General features: G+C 34.0%; 1 protein-coding gene across 1 annotated transcript in view; it reads right to left on the minus strand.

The window, feature by feature from the left end:
• The window catches only part of LOC129224622 (unconventional myosin-XVIIIa-like), a 190,833-nt gene that overhangs the window by 72,330 nt on the left and 97,798 nt on the right, over positions 1-20,705 (minus strand). Inside the window, 1 exon segment of the mRNA XM_054859106.1 lies at positions 17,855-17,974. Within this exon segment, the coding sequence (XP_054715081.1) occupies positions 17,855-17,974 (120 nt within the window).

A 20,705-nucleotide genomic window follows, 5' to 3' on the forward strand; every position in this document is an offset into this window, starting at 1 on the left:
GAAAATGAGATTTAAAGAACCCTCTGAAAAAACTAGACCTAAAAATTTTAGTGGCACTGGCTGCGCCATGCCCCCTCCCCCCTTTTAGTGGGCACCCCTGTAGCAATCAATTCAACTCTGGAAAAGCTCAGAAAATGATCTACTTGAGTACTCGATTCAAACGTCTCGAGATCTGGATTAAAAACATCTCGGGATCTCGATTTAAAACATCTCGATTCAAAAGATCTCGAGAAGTCAATCGCTCGAGTACTCGATTATAAAGATTTCGAGAAGTCAATCGCTCGAGTACTCGATTATAAAGATCTCGAGAAGTCAATCGCTCGAATACTCGATTATAAAGATCTCGAGAAGTCAATCGCTCGAGTACTCGATTCCAAAGATTCCGAGAAGTCAATCACTCGAATTCTCGATTTCAAAAGATGTCGATTATCAATCACTCGAGTGATCGACTTGAAAAGATCTCGATTATCAATCACTCGATTATCAGAAGTACTCGATTCCCGAGTTCTCGATTATCAAAAGATCTCGATTATGCCCATCACTACTTCTCACTGCCTCATATATAATCAACTGCACGTGCGTCCGACGCGGAAAAATGAGGCGAGAGTTAAAAAGTGAAACGAGAAAAAAAGTGCAAAGCGCAGCGGGGACGGTGCCGACGTCATAAATCGTCAAATATTCGCCAAGCCATCAGAAAGTTGACGGGAACGAAACCGAGAAAAATAAAACGCTCTTCGGAAGTTAAAAAAGAGAGCCAAGAGTTTGAATTACGTCTCCACCGGCCTAAACGCTGGCGTGCGTCCACCCCAATGAACGGCGGAATCCCAGCGTCGCGAGAACCTCAGCAAAAATCGGTTATTTAGGTTCTACAAGGCGCCTGGAACGAAGCCATCTGTCACACCTCGGACCACGTTCTGTCTACGAAGAAGTTTCTTTTTTGGTTCATCTTTTGCAAAACGCTCGACAAGCGATTAAAAGCGTCGGACAAAATTCACTTGTCCCACTATGTAAATAATTTTCGCTAGGGAACATAAACAGTGGATCCAACGCTCGGTGGGTGGGCACAGACAAATGAGAGAGACAAGCACTTCGGAGGGTTCAAGAATCTGTTCCTCTTGACGTTTAGCAATTTTTTAGCCTTTGAGTCATTAAAAAGTTGAAGGCAGACAAATACGTATTTTAAAATATTGTTTTGGTGGCATTTCAACAAGAAACAAGGTAAAACTGTAGTAAAGCTGAGCAGTGAAGTGGGTGGGCGGGACATTACTGGGTAAATCCTTCAACATTTCGGTCTAGAACGGATTTTTTCCCTCCACATCTTCCGAATTATCACTCAACTAAAATCCTAAATTGTAGCTTAAGTAGTGACACGTCCGCCATCTTGGGGTAAATGCCTCTTTCTTCCTACGTCTGCTATAATGAAGCACTAGCATGTTTTGCTTCTTGATTGTGGATTCATATTAAGTTAATAAGAAACCACAATCAATGAGAGAAACACGTATTTCATCATAGCACACATTTTGGAACGCATAAGTCGCGATTCGACACAACCATTTCGAGGAAAGAAGAATTTTCGTTTTAGCCCCAAGAAGGCGGACGTGTCGCCAGTTATTCTAAAATTCAGGGCTTTACACTCAACAACTGAGAAAGTCACACCTGTACTTGGTTGAAATTACAAAGTCGAGAGAAAAGTGTTGTACAAGTTCACTAAATGGGTATTATGCAGTTTCAAAATCTTTTTAACTATAATAAGTACACAATTTAATACACTAACACATTTCAAAATATATTTGAAATATGCATACGATTGCTAAGATCATTCATTACAGCATGGAAAGAAGTTAGCTAACAAATTCCCCCTTCCCTTCCTTAAGTCTATTAGCATCCATCAGCGAAAAAATTCGTTTACATTTTGAGTCAAATTAGCAAAGAAAAAGTGGAACATTTTAAATGCTTCAGGTTTTTATGAAAGACTTAGCTCGTTGATAGAAGGAAAATAAATCAGAGAATGTTGTATTAAGCTTCAACATCAAAGAGTAATTTAAATAACAGTCAACTGCAGAAAGGATTTCTCATAAGGTCCCTCCTTTAAACACTTTTGTTTTCGTTTTCTAAAAATAACGTCATATTTCTTTCTAGGGGGAGGAGGCTCGGGTCGGAAATTTTGTAATTAGCGGTGGGAATTAAAAAAAAACTAATCACTGTAACGTAATTGTAGGATTCTTCAGAATGTCTAGCAATACTTTTCACCACCATACTCTATCACTAAGCATTGCTATAGCTGGTACCTGACCTAGTGGCATCGTTATGCTGTTACCAGGATCTGCATAGCCTTCACAAAGCTGCCACGTCAGGTTTGTCCCAACTACAGAATAGAGCCGCCATAAAACTCAAGCCGGCTCATCACATCCATTTTGATGCCAGAGAACGCGAGAGAATTAGTACAACACTGACAAATTAATTACTTTTTCATGTATTTTTCCTTCTGAGCCAAGTGCAATTTGCAAATATTGGAGAAGTTTGAAAAATCGACAAATTAATGCTGCAAAACAAACAGAGAACCTCAAAAACAGGCGTAATAAACCAGGGGTCAGATAAAATTTGCCGAATAAGAAAATTTTTGGGAGGTCAGAGTGACCTCCCATCGGGGCACCTCTGATCATAACGACTGATATTTCAGTTAGCATTTATAGCAGCTTAAGCATTACACATTGGAATTATCATGTGGCGGACCGTATGGAGCAGGATGGAAATAGACGGTTATTCATAATTTCCTCCAAGGTTTAGAAGCACTATAGTAAAACACTCAGACGAATACAGCAGAAAATAATATTTGAAGGATTACCAGAAACAATTCAAATTTGATTAACACATCTTACAGGTGCTGTACGAAGGTCCGCCAAGAGCCAAGGTGGGCCTCGTGTTAGCTTGGTCCCATGGTCCCCTCCCCCAATAAAGCTTGTCAAATTTACACGACTCGGATTTCTAGCCGGGTCCCTAGTTTCCGACTTGGCTGACATGGCCTCTCGTCGGTCCTAGTTGTATGTAGAAACTCTTGGTTACACGGCAAACAACAATGCGATAGATAATCCAATGCCAGGCCACTCTACTCAATATTGAGCTATCAAGGCCATTAACAGTACGAATCATCCATCCAAGCAGCTACGCTAAATCGCGGTCATGGCCTGATTTACAATTACAAACCATATAAAACTCATACCAACATACGGCTTTAGTTTGTTGTGATCTTTAAAATCAGGAACGATATCTAAAGCGTTCAATATCAAAACAGCTTTTTTTTTTTTTTTTTTGCTCTCCAGCATTACGCTTAGTTTACATCCTCAGTGTGCATTAACCAGTTAGCATATCGCAGAGACAGGGTTCGTACTCTATTTCAGAAATAAAATGAAGGAGTTTTGGAGGAGTTTTGAAGGAGTAAAATGAGATTTTGAAGGAGTACTAATGAGCTGTCCCTGAATGATGTCGCTCTTTTATTCATCCTGGTGGTACCAGCACGGCTTTGCCTGTAGTAGAAAATTAAAAGGTTATTTGGTTCGCCTGTATAGTAACAAATAACGCATGATGAATTTCTCGCCAATTTTCTATGTTAATTTGCTCGCCCTTGTTATGGTAATTTGCTAGTCCATATTATGTTAATTTGCTTGCCCAGGTTATGATAATTAGCTTGATAAAATGCTCTTAAAATGGGAATAGAAAAAAAATCGAGTTTTCGAAAAATCGCTTCGAGGTGCTCACCAGTATGTTATGAACACATTTAGTGCCAAATTTCATGAAAATCTGCCGAACAGTCTAGGCTCTATGTATGCAACAGACAGAGATCCAGAGGCACAGACTTTCAGCTTTATTATTAGTAAAGATATTTAATCCCCTTCCCCTCTGTCATTAAGTGTCACACTTCACCTTACTACTCCTCTTGTCAAATGTTATAACATATTGTTATAATAACTATGTAATGTCACTTTTGGCCTCTCTCTTCCTCTAGTCACAATTTATTGAACCTGTCTCCGCCTTAAGGCATGACATTATTTGTGAATGTGGATGACCCTTTTTACAATATCATAACTGTTATTTACTACACAATTGATTTTTTAACACAATCACTTAATATAGTAAATCTACTTATGTATTTTTAAATATTTAAATAATAATTAAACAAACTGATTTTTACTGCTGAAAGTGAGAGAAAAGCAATAATCATAAAACTTAAAAAAATTACCAAGCACCATTTAAGCATGTTTTACTTCACTTATAAAATGTCTTAGTCATCTAATAATATTTTCACCTTCATTTTTTACGACTTCTAGGCTCAATTTATAAATCGCATCTTTATGAAAAAAATAAATATACGAAATTACTACCTCAAAATTGTAATTATACCTTTGCCCTTGTGACGATGTTAAATTGTCGATTGAAGTATTTTAAATTACTGTCACAGAGGAAAATTATGTAGTCTTGAACTAAAAAAGGAGTTTTGAAGGAGTTAAAATCAAAATGAGGGAGTTTAAAGGGCCCTTCAGAAAAATTTCCTGAATGAAGGAGTAATGGAGGAGTTTTGAAGGAGCGTACGAACCCTGAGAGATGTCACTGAGTTATGGTTCTAAAAATGGTCGTTTTAGTAGCCTTTTAAGTGAAAAATAGTCTGCAAAATAGCCGCCAAATAAGGAAAATAGTACCTAAACTAGTCTCTCATTATTTTTAAAATAGCATTTATATTAAATCATGCTACATATACAGGTGTCACAGTCGACTTTTTCAAAATTTTAGGCGAATTTTAGGAACTTTCTGGCCAAAATTTAGGAAAATTTAAGGGGTAATTTAAGATTTTTTGTTTGACTACAAACAGGTAGCCAGACCGAAGTTTATTACATAGCAAATGACTAACCATACTAAAAATACAAAAATAGTTTTTTTTTAAAAAAGGGGGTTTGTCCCATCTCTTTACCCCGCATAAATTTGACTAATATTGCAAAATATTTAAAATAAAAATAAGTTTACTGCACCGAATATTTGTAGAGCTTAATAAAATTTTAAATGTCAATAGTAAAAAAAAATCATAATTCTATAATGACAAAAAAATTTGTTGACTTAGAGTAAAAAATTACAGGAAGAGTATAAATTTTTGAAAATTGCTTGATTATCATATGCTTTGATCTTCAGCTGTAACTTTTTCCGACACGAATCGACTACAGTGGTGGTCAGAATTATAAGAACAGCAGTAATTACACACACAAAAAATAAAATAATAAATAAAATAAATAAATATGGAATAATTCAGTAAAATTAATACACGAAATGTCTTTTTATTATAGAAATCATTGTGGAATACAGACCATTTGAATATACAAATTATAAATGTTTTGCCGTGATTAATAAAAAAATGTCATTGTTAAAACTAGACGAAATTCTAAGGACAATGAGCGTTTTGCCCTCAAAAACACTAATGATCAAAAATATCCCCCTTTTTTTCAATCACTTTTATCAGTGTTGATGTCATGGAAGTTGAAGAACGTTCTTGGAATTTACGCTTCGGTTTTTTCGTTTTTTGAGAAAGCTCTAAATAACCGATCTCTATCTAGATCTGTGGCTACTTGAAGTTGAGTATAAGTCGTAAAGTTTTTCAAACAAATAGTTTCTTTTGCTCAAATTCTTCAAGTTTAGTATCTAACGGTATGACTAAAAAATAAAATTTGTCCCTAATCGCTTACTAAACATTTATATCGTTATGTAGTGCAGTCTGCAGAACAAAAAACAAGCAAATTTTGCATTTTAGAGCACACAAATCTAATTGTCCATATAACAGGGATGTCTAAATTCAAACTTCATTCTATGAACACGAAATTTCTCTGTATTTCTAATAAAAGTAATAAAAAAAAAGTTTCTTTTACTATTAGTTTCCAGTCATAAAATTTGCATAACTTTCCAATCAAAGGCAGCCAAGATTTGGGAATAATTTCTCTCTTGTCTTTATAATTTTGGCTACCACTGTACATGTGTTGCAACGTAGTTAAAATATTACCAGATAAAAACAAAGTAAATAATTCACCATTTTACTTTGCCCCATATTCTCCTACTACAAACAATTCAGCTCAGAAATTCAACTTGAAAAAAATACCGAAAACTTCACATATTTCTTAAACCTTTTAGTTCTCCGGGATACACAATTATGATATAGTTACATTTTATTAGCTACATATATATATCCGTTTGAAAAAAGATAAATGCTGATCACAGTTCGGGATATTATAGACTACAGCACGTTTTTACTCTCCAATTTGTTTCAACGGTACACAATCCATTTACTATATTTATTTATTTATTTTTTTAATCTGACACTACTTCAATAAAAATTCTAGTATAACTTTAGAACGTAAAAATATTCCAATACATTTCAAGTATTTCTAAGATCAGTTGACATGACACCATGTTCAAGGACAAAAATACAATCAGAGAAAGAGAGAATTCGAGAACCCCGTATTTGATTTGTGATTCCTTCATGCAAAGTGTACTTAACTGCATTCCACGGAGTTTACTTCTGTTGAACAGCTGGTCGAATTCGCTAGCCATGTGAACAAATAAAAAAAAATAACAAACGTAATTATTTCTTATCACCGCAGGAAATGGGAATGTAAAATATCAGAATCACTTTTCACGCCCTAACGAAAATTCCCTAACCAAAAATTTCCATATTCGGCAATTTTTGTCTGACGATTCGGAAAAATTACCATCACTCGGCAAAATTTGGGGTTCTATTCGGCAAAATTACCATCAAACGGCGAAATCTAGAGCTCTGTTTGGCAAAATTATCGTCGTTCAAAATTTGGAGTTCCATTCAGCAAATTGAGAATTTCAGCTCTCCCAAAAATTCAAGTTCGGAACGCCCCGATCACAAGCAGAAAGTTTCAAAGGGTTTCAGGCTTAATACCAAATCACACATTTTCTACCATTTTTTTTTTTTTTTTTTTTTTTGTAAATTCTGAAGCAGAAGAATATTCCTTCCCACTCTAACACAAAATTTCTGTGGATTTTCCAAACACTTTCAATAGGAGAACAAGTTAATCAGCAGCAGCAACATTTTGAGTCTTTTTCCCCACTTACGAACATATGCGGATAAGAGGCAATATTTCAGGTTTAATACCAAATCACACGTTTTCTATCAAATTTATTTATTTATTTTTTGTAAATTCTGACACAGTAGAATAATTATTTGCCACTCACAAAATTTCGGAAGATTTTCAAAACATTTTCAATATGAGTACAAGTTAATCTGTAACAGCAACATTTTGAGTCTTTGAGTCACTTACGTTTATATGCGAATAGAGACAATATTTTGTTGAACACCTACCTAAACTTCCTTAAAAGGTGAAAACGTGCTGTTCGTTGCACTTGGGGATACCAGAGCGAGAGATAAGCGAGAGGTGCCTTGAGAAAATCATTATATATGATGTTATATCTTTTCCCCGAATTGAATAAAAACTGTGAGAGATACAATTCTACTATTTTCGTGAAATGTTTTATGAACTACAACCAAAATTCAAAATTTATAGAACATCAGAACTGTTTGAACAAAACTTGTCCCTGAGTCGGGAAAAATGAACGCATGCAAATTAAAGACAGTAAAAATCGTTCTTCGTGAATGGGTAAATCAATTTAAACAATTTTTTAGGTATTATTTAACAACTTATGGATCATTAACACATTGGAAATATAGATAGATTTTTTATATGGGTCAAAAAATTGGAATAATCTATTCATTCAATGTGAATTTTAAAAAGTAGCGAAAATATTTGCATACCTGTTAACCGATATTTGTCACAAGTACGGAGCTTGGCGCTCTTTACGATAATTTACACTCTTTTACAAGCTTTTTATTGCTCAAAATGGGTCGTCAAGGAGATAAATAGGAAAATAAAAAAAAACGAAGTTACATATTGTATCATTTCTTACAGTTGGAAAAAAAACCCATCCAACTCAATTCAAATGAATGTTTTATAATCTATGGTATGTAAGATTTTAAAGGAACATAGAAGGACTGACCAACTAAAAAGTAACCGAAGTAAACGAAGTAGAAAAATTGTAACACCTGACAGAGATGAACCCAAATTAAAGTAAATCGTCAAAAATGATCGTTGAAAAATGCTTCTTATATCCATAAATGTTGGAAAGAATGTACTATAGTTAACCTGCCCATCCGAACTACACTTGGACGGTTGCGTCAACTGCAGTTTTAACTGCAGATCTACGAAGTAAAACCAAACATAAGCATGAAGTAGAAACGTGCACGACTCTCTCCTGGAGCTAAGAGCAGATCATACAGGGGCAATACGGTTGGAAAAGTATTATATTCAGTGATGAATATTTTTTTGAAATATCTGTGAAGAAAAAAAAAATGGTGTTCGGAGTTGACGTTTAAAAAGAAAAGCGTTATGAGAAATCTTGTTTAAGACGTTCTTTTCAATTTGACACATCCTTTTTGGCTTGTAGGTTCATGAGAGCTGCTGGAATTGGGAAATTATGTATCTCTTAAAATAAAACAATGAGGGACTTCCGCTGTTTGTCAATAATACTGCATGATACTTCATCTGAGGCACAGACGACTCTCTCCTGGAGCTAAGAGCAGATCATACAGGGGCAATACGGTTGGAAAAGTATTATATTCAGTGATGAATATTTTTTTGAAATATCTGTGAAGAAAAAAAAATGGTGTTCGGAGTTGACGTTTAAAAAGAAAAGCGTTATGAGAAATCTTGTTTAAGACGTTCTTTTCAATTTGACACATCCTTTTTGGCTTGTAGGTTCATGAGAGCTGCTGGAATTGGGAAATTATGTATCTCTTAAAATAAAACAATGAGGGACTTCCGCTGTTTGTCAATAATACTGCATGATACTTCATCTGAGGCACAGCAGTTACACATTTAGTGACTGATTTTATCTTTCAGCAAGATTCTACTCCCGTGTCATGTCTCTAAATCGACTCAGATTTTAAACAGAAAGAGGAATTTCGGTATTAAACTGGTCAAGCAACTCTACCAATCTCAATACGATCAAAAATTTGTGGTACCGTCAAATCTAAAGAAATCAGTTCAAGATCTGGTGCCCGCCAAAAAAAATCGAGCTCGTTGTCACATTGAAGAGGGACAGTGTCAAAGACGATTAATGTAAACAGGTGGTAGAATCCGTGTGTGAAAGGATTAAAGCATTGAATCTATCAAAAAAAGACGCATTCTAGTATTGATATTGTTTCTTTTGAAAGTGTTTTGTCCCCCTTTAATTTGAATATTCTAATTTTTTGACTCAATGTAAAATTTCATCGCTATAAACTTTTGGATTATTCTGACTAAGATTATTTTTAATCGAGTATATTTGAAATGAAGTGCACACTTTAAGGACTAAAAAAGGTGGCACGTTCAATTAAATACCTAATTAGCACTTATATTTGGTTAGAATAAACTTTTTTCCAAAAAGTGAAAAGTATTCTGTTATTTTGAATTTGGGTTGTATAATCTACTGACCCCATAGGACCTTGAGGTTTAAATTTGCTACAAAAATTAGTTTTTGCAATTACTTTTAAGCTAAAACTTCATTTTAATTACCTACAAGGGATATCAGGGATTTCACACATTGCATAACATATTATGGCATTCGAAAGAGCTTTTTTTAATGCATAAGATGAAGTTAGCACACATTTTCTCAATTAATTAAAACAGGAGACATGATGATTTTAAATTTAGCGATAATCCTTGGTAAAACTCAATTCAAACAGGGAGCTAAAGAGCAAAATGTTACTGAGCACGAATTTCAAAACTACTTTTCCAACGAAGAAAACGGCCGCTTTGCTATGCTCAGAAGCTTCTTAGCATTCACAGCAGTGAAATTTGGTACAATTTAGTTTGAGTTTAGGAGGAGAGGTGCATTTTGAGGAATTTTTGTAATAAAATATAGTTTAATGCATATTTTAATCAAGTTTTTTTTTCTTCGGGTGAGAGAGAATTTCCTTTTTGTTTTAACAGTAACGCGTACTTTACTGTTAAAAAAAAACTGAAAATTCAGGTGGTTTTTTGACTGATTTTAACAGAATATTTCCGTAATGCTTCAAAACGTATTTTTTCCTTACAATAACAGAAACATCACGAAAGGAAATAACGAAAACAGAATTTTTCCATTTCTAAGTTTGCCGCTGTGCTGTACTTCGCTCTGATTAGCCTTCAAGTCATGATAAACATCCCTTTTGATAGTGCTTATAATTCGCACTGTTACATTTTGCTAATTAAAACATATTTAGAATAACAACTCAGATGCTGTAGACGAAATAGATAGCTTGCTATTTCATGTCTGGAGAGTAATAGTACTCGTATGTCGAAATTGTTTATACGCCTTTGAGCTTTGTAGGTTTGGAAAAATGTTCGCGCCTTTTTCAGACAGGCAGATGTGTTTTGATCTCCCTGGTGATTTGTTGTGGGTTTTACTGAGTCAGTATTAGAATATTATTGCAGTGTATTATTTTGCTCAATACTTCGAACAATTCTATTCGTTAGTCATAGTGTGTTCTAGCGGTGAGAATAATTTTAGGATCTCGTGTTATCCATTTAAAATAAAGGCTATTTATTGGATTACTTGTATCCAGATGCAATGGAGATACTTAAATTTAGCACCACTGGTCACATGTAAGTATTGTTGAATATTTTTGTACATGTTAATATACAAATGTATTTTTCTTGTTAATATGCATTTGATAGAATTCCGATGGTAGCTGATTTGGAATTTATAGAACTATTATAATTATAAAGTTATTGTTTTTGCTCTAACGCATTGTAGTGCGAGTCATTAAAACGTTAAATGGCCAACATTTAGTATCAACCGGAGATTATCGTGGTGTGCGAGCAAGACAGAAAAAATCACTAAGTTATTTTTTTTTGATAGATTGAAAGTAAACATTTTAAATCTCTAAATAAAGGTTTATTAATGATCTTTGAAAATACAATGAAAGTTTTGGCAACAATAAGTACTTAATTTAATATGTTAATCTCTTATCCAACAACTTATTTGAGATTATTGCAAGTTTCTTGGAAAAACAGTTAGGGTAAAACGAACTGACTGATACTGATATGCTTAAGTATGATGATTATGTACTAAAAATCTATGTTGCGATTCCAATGAGTGAAAAATTGGGATATCGTGGGGGGGGGGGGGGGAGGCATGCAGCATCTGAACCAAAAATTCTTCACGTGCATGTCAATGATTCTGTTTTTAAATACAATAGATATGCGGTACTCTCTATCAGGTATATTATTAAATGATAACGTCAATCTGTTTTAATAGTATTTTATTTGACATATTCTGCAAATAAAAATATCATATTTTTCATGTATGTTTTTCCATGCCACCCCAGACACTGTACGACGAAAGGAATATCGAACAGTATCAGCAGGGATAATTGGTGTCATATTCAAATCCATCATTTTTTCTGCTGGTACTATTTGATTAATTTAATTCATCTGAAGTTGATATAAAAAGTTTTGGTCAGTCATGGATGCTCGGAGTAGAGATTATGTTAGGTTTCTCTCTCCAGTTGTTAATTTAAAAAATCTTTGAGTAACAAATGCAAATTAAAAAAAAAGTAATAATTTTAGAACAGTTAACTATATCTGTATTATATATCATTTTAAAGAACTAAATTTTTAATGAAACGAAAAGTCAATACGTGACATAACTTTTTAAATATTTTTTGAAAATAAAATCTTTTTACTTAAATACGGGAAAGTGAGAAATAGAAAAAATATAGCAATGAAAAAATAAGGAACGTAAATTCTGTTAAAACACAGAGATCGTAAATGAACGGAAAAATAAGAAATGGAATTTTCGTTCAGTCACGGGAAATTTATAAACGGGAAACTACAACTACGGAGAAATAAGAAATGGAACTTCTGTTAAGTCACGGAAAGTCATTGAACGTAAACGTAATATTTACGGCAACTTTGCTGCCGGTACTTTCTCCGTTATTTTCATGAAATTTTTTTAACAGTGTAGTATTAATATACTTTGTTGTACCATTTTGTTTATAATTTTCTTATCTACGTAATGGACGGATTTCATATATTCTGGTCTTTTTGGCCTGTTTTGAAGGGATAACGAATAGTCATTTTTAATTTGAACATAATATTAATGAAGAAACTCTTTATTTCGACATTATTGCGAATTGTTTTCCCAAAGTTTGATTAAAATGGTTTTTACCACAGAAAACAAAAAATGCGATTTGGATGAGTCTTCCGTAGAAGTAAATAAATATACGGATGTAGAAAAGCATGAAAGAGAGCTTTAATGTCTCGCAAAAAATTCTTTAAACACGAAAATGTATGAGAAAGCAAACTTAATAAATTATAATTTTATTTTATAATGAAATATTTAAATGCTTATGATACGGAAGAGATGTGTGCTTGTCCGTTGGACCCCACTCTCCCCCCTATAACCACTTCTGTGCATTGTTCTTTCATTTGAACAAATTTCAAAAGAATTGTAAATCGTTATCTTTTGGAAATGTATTGGTGTTGACTAGCTTAGTTTATAAAGGCTTGAAAGAATGTGTTTGATATTGGTTTTATACAGAGACATTTTTAACGCCTACAAGCAACGACTAGCTCATTTTACTCACTGACTATTGGAAATACGCTTCAAAAGTTTAATAAAGAGTACTTTTACTCTTCGAATAAAAATTTTGAATCGTGAAAAATGCAGAAAAAAGTAACAAGAATTTTAGAAGCACATTTAAAAAAGTCAAACATTCTGAATATATATATTAAACAAAAAGTACATATCGCTTCTTTCCCTCCCGCCTTCCATTCTATTTTTAGCAAAAGTTCGCTGTTCTATAAGATTGAGAAGCAATTTTTGGGGGTTTGGTGAGCGTTAGCAAGCAAGGACAAAGCCCCCTAGTTTTCTACATATCAATTTAAGGCGTTTAGTAGACTTGGATGCTCCTAACAATTTCCAAACTTCGGTTTAAAAAGAATCATACTTTTCGTTTTGCATAAAAATTTAAAACGTGCGAAATTTTTTCGTTTCAAAACAAAATAAATAAATTAAATTTAAGAATCGAAGGGGAAAAAAAACCTATTTAGTTTCAATAATTTTTTTCTACATTTACTGTCATTTCGAAAACCACGAGGAATTGATTGAATTTCAAGAATTTCAATGTAATGCCGATATACGGGAGAAACTTTAAAAAATTGGATAGTTGTTTTATTCATTGTATGTTAAAAAAAGATTAATTTCCAGCAATCAGATCTCATGTTTTGTTCACAAGATTTCTTTTTGGAAGCACTTACATCAGTGAGGAGCTATTCTCCAAGACATAGAATAGTCAAAACTGAGGAATCGTGTTTTTCGAGAATTCTATTCGAAATGCTTCATCACATGTAAAAAATGTCAAATTTCTCACTGACTAAAAAACTTTACACTGTTCCGTGTTCCCCCTTAAATTTAAATACATATTTTGATCAATACGGTCAGCAAGCCCTTCCATAATAAAAATTTGATCCTTTTTAAAATAAGTTTTAATCAACACTGCTTTAAATGAAATTGGAATTAGTGTTCAAAAATGCATCAAAAGGAAAGAAATCAATAAATTAGTAATTAAAAGCAATAAATACGTGAAAAAAGCAAAAAGTTTAAAAATAAGAAGACCACTCTTTCCCCTTTGAAAAAAAAAAAAAAAAAAAAAGGGGGGGGGGACGTAGAAAGAAAGAGAATGAGAGGGAAAGAAACATCAAAATAGACACCAGGAAACAAAACATACTGCTTCTGATTCTTATTGCATTCTTCAAACGTAAAACAGGGAAGTTCAAATTAGAAAGTTCGAAGAATGTTTTGTAAAAAAAGCAGATCTTTCGACTGGTATAAAAACTAAAAAGATGCGAAATTTTTTCCCCCTAAAACGGATTTTTTTTTTGAGCATTTTGCTCAAAAACGTTAATGAAAGAACCTTATTAAAAAGAACAAAATAGAATGAAAAAGAAAAAAAGAAAAATATTCATATCTATAGCTCAGTACATTTCTAATTATATAAGTTCAACTCCCTTTCTCTTACTATTAATAACACTTTTACATGATCACGTATAATAAAACGATAACACATTATTTTAATCCACAACAAACATTCACATTGCAATAGTTAATCAGGAAATCTATTCTTCGATAGAAAATTTTATCTGCATTCACCTTAGTTATCAACAGCTGTCAATAACCGGCACTATAATGCATTTTTTAGATTTGAAAACAATCATTTATCTTTCTGGAAGCTTTTTCCCCCATCTTAGTAAAGAAATTAAATAGTAATTACACATCACTCTTCCAAATAAACTAGAAATAACATTAATTCGAGCTTAGTGAGAGGAAAGAAATAGTGTGGCCAAAATTTTACTGTAAAAGACCGAAATCGGAGAAGGTCAACAGTCATAGATGGCTCACCGGAAATATTCGTTGTTTCGTCAGTTGATGTTCATCTCGGCGAATGTCGACATTTACCAGGTTCCGATCTTTTACAGCAACAAATACACCATTCACCAATTATTTTAAGCACTTTGTTATTTTATAGAATTTCTCTCTTAAAAAAAGGGTGTTACAAGATAAATTGTAAGAAAAACCATTTTTGATCACAAATTTAGTTTCTAAAGAACTTCAAAATAAGGAAATTAATAAAAGTATAAGTAAAAAGGGAAGGAGAAGGGGGAAAAACTCCCCCCCCCCCCAATACGTTTTTTTTTAACTTCGTTTTTGATTGTTTGGCACAGGTCGACCTGGGTTATTGCTGTTAACTCAACGAACCACTTCACTATTTGTTTACTATTGTAATAATATTTATTACAATTACTATTATCTTTATTTCTACACTGAATCACGCTTCAGAAATACCATGTAAAAGAAGATTCAAGTCAATTACACGTGCACCAATTATTTTCTGAACGTTAATTCCGAAATAATTCCTACGAATAAAACCAATTTCGTCAGCAATTTCCGGTATTTTAAAGCGACGTAGAATAATAATTTTTAAAAAATGCTACAACATTTCTGACACCATTGGAAATGCAAATGACACGACTGTCAAAACAAAAAGTTTCACAGGGAGGGGGGGGGGGGAGAAAGTAAAAGTTTAAAAAAAAACCTTTTCGACAATATTGAAATTAAAAGTATTATAAGGCAAATTTGAGATAGGAAAAAACGTAGAGCAGAAAAACATAAAGAAAGCACGAAATTTCAAGTAGTACATTCCCAAACATTTTTCAATACAATTCAATAATATCCCCTTCAATGAGAAAAACTAAATAATTTCATACCTCAGATCATCCGATGAAAAAACAACGGATTTTTTAAAGTGAGAAAACAATACTGAGCCCTCCCCCCTCCCCCCGAAAATTAGGTGTAGGAGCTTGCAACGGCAGACTGCTAAATATTTCTTGTAAGAATACTGATGAAACCTGATGAATTCTTAATGCATAAAAAATTAGTTTCATAAATGCTCATTAAAACAAACTGAAATCAACAGCATCAAAAATTTGCATAAAGGTTTCAAGTCATCCTCATATATATAATAGCCGAGATCGAGTAACCCGCAAGATTCAACATGAAAATCGCGCCACGGCATGGTAATTTGATAATATGTTTTGGTAATGTTTAACATGCAGGGAAGTGCATCATTTTGACAAGGATGAACTGGATCCGGTAACTTAACTTTTTACTGAAGAGACAGTCATTTCAGGGGAATGAAGAAATGAAAAGGTGGTCAACAATGAACGCTACCTACTGGAGTTTAAGGTTAATCCATTGCAGTTAGGGTTACGATTTCAATTATCAAAATATCACCAAACAGGCAATGTCTTCGTTCAAATTCAGAAGCAATTTTCACCCGTCAATACTTTGACGGGCGATTTTCTAGTTCAGTAATAAAGTTCCTAAGCCTTTGCATTAAAAGGCCATTTATTCAGGGGGTCTATTCCAGATTCGCTTTTTCCATGACGAAAACAAAGCTTTTCGGGTATCGAACTGCTGATATCTTTAAAAAAAATATTAAAAAGTTAACAAAACCTATTTTATATGTGATATTTACAGGCTCCGCAGACAGTTTTTGGAAAAAAATAAGAGCAAAAATTTCATGTATAGGAAAAAATAGGAAAGTTATGCTTTAAAAAATAAGAAAAAAAAGGGAAAATAATATTCCAAAAAAGGAAGAAAATTTCAACTATAAAATATCATAATCACAAAAGTAACTATGAAAAAAAATCTACAAAGCTGTTCCATGTTTATTAAAGATATGACAATCAATGAAAACAGTTAGAAATTTTATTCAAGATAAAAAAAACCGGGAAATTGTTTTTCTTTAAGAGAATGTTTTACTTATACACTAGCTATTAGCAAAAAGCTTCAGTGGGGGTTTTATTAGGGGGAGGTGGGGGCGCAGTGACCTTCATTGACAGTAGTGTAGTCGAGGATGGACTATGCTACCTACTTTTTAAGTTTTACCCAAGCTCAATACCCAAGCCAATATAATAATTTTTATATTTGTGTCTTTTATCTTCCATCACTACATTATACTGGTATGATACGACGCTGCCATGGTTTAGATTGTAATGAGGGAATTCCAGGTTAAAACTAGTAGATCCAAATCTGTCCAATCCAAAAGTTGAAGTAAATTAACTAAGAACAAAGGAAATTGCAGTCAATTTGGACTTTTTTTGGGGGGGGGGGGCTTCCAAGGGATTTAGTTTTTGATATCATTCCAGCGCTCTTAACAGTTAAATAACTCCAGTCACAACTAAATTGGTTTCTCAGCTCACTTAGCTCATTTTAGGATGAGCCTTCTGATTTTTCTATATTCAGTGCCGTAGCTAGGGTGGGACGGAGGCATACCTTTGAGAGCGACAATTCAGCGCCTTTGATGTGAAAAAATTTAAATAAAAGAATCATACATTAAATCTATTTATTACTGAAGGCAAATAAAAAAAACCCCTTCGAAATGTAAGGTTTTGATATGACTATACAATTGCGCTTTTCAGTGTTCAAAGTTTAAATATTTCCGTAATGAGCCCCTAAATCTTCCTCATTATCTTAACGGTCCTCTAAGACAGACTTAAATTGCATTTTTAACATAATTTTGGAAAATATTTAAGAAAAGACCCTGACTTCCCCTAAAGTAATCAAAGGCTAAAACTGACTTCAGTTTTGATGAAGATTCAAGAGAGAACCGCATCCCCCCAAACGCTACTTTTAACTGCAATTTTTGACGTAAATTTAGAATATTTCTCTAAGATAGGCACCTGACCCCCTCCCCCCTTTTTGTCTTGGAAAAAGAATACAGATTAAAATATTTCCTCTGTACTTCCTTAAATGAAGTTTTGAATTTTAAGTTAAATATTTTTTGACGGATTAATGTATTAGATATGTCTCAATGAAAGGGCGGCATTCTTCAAATAATTTCAATACTTCATTTCTATGCTTTTTGTTTATTTTTTTAAAGAAAAATTTAAAATTATATAAAAAAGTAATTTATATATTGTGTACTTGAAATGAAAATAATGATAATAAAAATGTTTTATTTCGAAAAGTAAAGTCAATATTTTATTTTTGACTCCTTAATCAGAAAAAATTCTTTCCATTCTCGAGAAACGAAAGTTTCAACCAACATTTTTCAGAAATTAAAAATTTTGACTTTTTCTGGTGCTAGGAAAATTTTACTGACTTTTGCTGGTGTTCGAAACTTTTCCAGGCAGTTTAGGTTTTCCAGGTGAGTAAACACAAAATTTGGCAGAACTATTATCAATAAACAAAACACAAAATAAGGACTCACCTGAAGTTCCTGCACTTCTTTCTCCAGTCTCATCCTTTCGCTGGTCTCTGCTTCCAGCATCTCTGAAGCATGGGTGGCGGTGGATTGTTCTTCTCCCAGTTCTGACCATAGCTCGGACACCTGTGACGAGGACGAAGAACACGATTTAGAATGATGAGGTTCCACAAACGGCAATACTCCCATGCTGCACACTTTGGACAACATCTCCGTGTATGAATAACGCTGGGGTAGCGAGCTCTGGGAGGGGGATCGAGGGATGTATCGAGCAGAATCTTCGATTCGTTTAAGGGATCCAAAGCGGGAAGGGGTACTACGAAGAGATAAGCTTGGAGGAAGGGACTCCCTTTGGAACCTACGCCGCAAAGGGGCACGCGGTGCCTCTGGCTCAACGCGTTGAAATTTCTTATTCCAGTCTCCTAGATCGACTACACTCATTTTCGTTTCGGAAACACTATTGTTGTAGTCTCCAAGAGATCGTTCTGTGTTGTATAAACAGGTAGCACTGCTAGAGTTTCTTACATCAGCTAAAGATTGAGATATGCATTTGAATTCTGTGGCAGTAGCAACATTCGAATCGGTAGAAGTGTTTGGTTTGAAATCAACTGTAGACACTGTAGTTTTAACTTCTGCTTTGTTACTTTCAGTTGGTAAGGTCATAACCTTTGCACTATTAGTCTCATTTGTTCCTGCTACTTTTAAAGCACTGTTCTTGGAAGTATCGATTACTGAATTAGTATCAGTTTTATTGGAGATTGGAGAGAGAGAAACATTCGCGATTTCTTCATTTTTCAAATTGACAATTGCACGTTTTGCTGGAAGCTTTGGAGAAGATACTAAGCTGCTTTGTGCGTTTTCAACAGTTTTTAATGTTTCTTTCACAGACTCAGTTGCACAGCGTGAGCTACTGTTCAAAGGCAATTTCGAATCGATAGAAGTTGTAATAGTAGGCGATACAGAAGAGAAAGTTGTTGAAGTTTCAACAACTACTTTTTTTCGGTTTTCTTCCTTTATTGCAGACCCTTGAGGACTTTTTGTTCTATAAAGGACGTTGACTGTGGGTACGATCCCAGGAGCTACAGAAGGAGTTATCTTGGTAACTTCGACTTTGTTAAGTTGGTTAGCTGCTTCTACTTTGTTGTCACAAACATCTGAAGAACCATGATTTGTCTCACTTTTAGAACTCAAAGAATGTACGGAAAGATTATTAATATCTTTGCTGATCACATTAGGAGAGGTCAGCGTTGAAGCATTTTGAATTGTTGAACTTTCTTTTTTGGAAACAGTTTCCACAAATCCATTTCTAGAAATATCAGTTTTAATAATTTTCTGAACTTGATTAATCGTGGAATTATAAGACGAAGTAAAGACTTTACTGATTTTCTCACAGTTGAAAGCCGAACTTTTATTAATGGTGACTCCAATATTCTTTTTAGGCACTGCACCGTTATTACATTCTTCCATCTTAATACTTAAGGCAGATGCAGAGTCTGGAGATTTACGGTCACTCTCCTGATTGGGTGCCTTCAGCAACAGCGTACCGTCTGAACTGTTTTGATCCGTTTTTTTTATTGGCATTTTGCCTTCAACTTTTTTATCCTTCGAAAGGGTTGCGTTGATTGAATGCTTAGTTTTAGAATCAACTTGAATCGGTTGCACCACATTCACTACCACAGCACTTTCAGATAATTTACCTTGACTAGACAATCCACTGGAACATAACAATGGGTCTAAACTTTTGTCAGCACTTTTTGGATTACACTTTAAACTATTAGGATTCAGTTCCGAACTTTTCGCAGGTGTTGAAGATACTTTTTCTGCAAGTTTAAAATTACTAGTTTTTTCTACATTTTCTGTTTTTTCGGATTTAGTTATAGAATTATCACTTTCATTTTTCACGTTTGTAACATCGCTTAAATTTAGACTCTCACTTTTCGGCCGAATAGCCTCCTGTAAACTGCCGTTTGATTTGGAATCTTCGAATTTCGAAATTCTCTGATTATTCCCTACGATTTTTGTAACGGGTTTCTTGGACGAAGTTGATGAACTAGTTCCAGTACTAGTAGTATTTGATTTTGAAAAAATATTTTGGATTTTAGCTGCAATGACATCGGACGTTCTTCGCATAGGTCGAAAATCTTTTGGAGGTGAATCATTATCACGTAACGCTTTATCTTTCACAGTATTGAATTTATCGATCACGGAAGTCGAGGTTACATTTTTAGAACCACTGTCTTGATCTTTTTCTTTAGCACACTGACCAATGATTTTATTCGATTCTTCACAATTTTTATCCAAGATTTGGCTAGTTTGGGCATCAACAGAATCTTTTTTGGAGCTTGCTTTACTTAAACCATAAACTTTAGGTTTGTTTTTCGTCACATCAGTGGCATTTGAAACAGAGACGGAGCCGACGGACTCCGCATTGTCTATCGTGTTAACGGTTTTAAGAACAGATGAATCTTGTTTAACATCTCTTTTGATAAGACCGTATACCTTTTTTGGTTGTTTCGCATTTTCTGGAGAATTTGTGACCTTGCTTGAATTTTCTTTCACAATGACGCACCCATTTACATCGGGCTCGTTATTTATCGTAGGTTTAGAAACATGTAGAGAAGCAGAATGTTCCTTTTTATTGGAAGTTTCATCATTTGCAATTCCAGAGTTGATACTTTTGCTTAAAGGCTTAACGTAAGCAATACTTTGTTTTTCATCAGGAACTGGAAGAGAGGAATTTCCACCAGCAGAATTTCGTACATTCGAACTTTTTGGTTCTTCTAAAGCGGAAACTTGCTTGTTATTTGGAATTACCACTGGTGCACTTTCACTTTTATTGCTCGCTAAGGAACTATTT

The sequence above is a fragment of the Uloborus diversus genome, chromosome 6 (assembly GCF_026930045.1).
Source record: "Uloborus diversus isolate 005 chromosome 6, Udiv.v.3.1, whole genome shotgun sequence".
NCBI lineage: Eukaryota > Metazoa > Arthropoda > Arachnida > Araneae > Uloboridae > Uloborus > Uloborus diversus.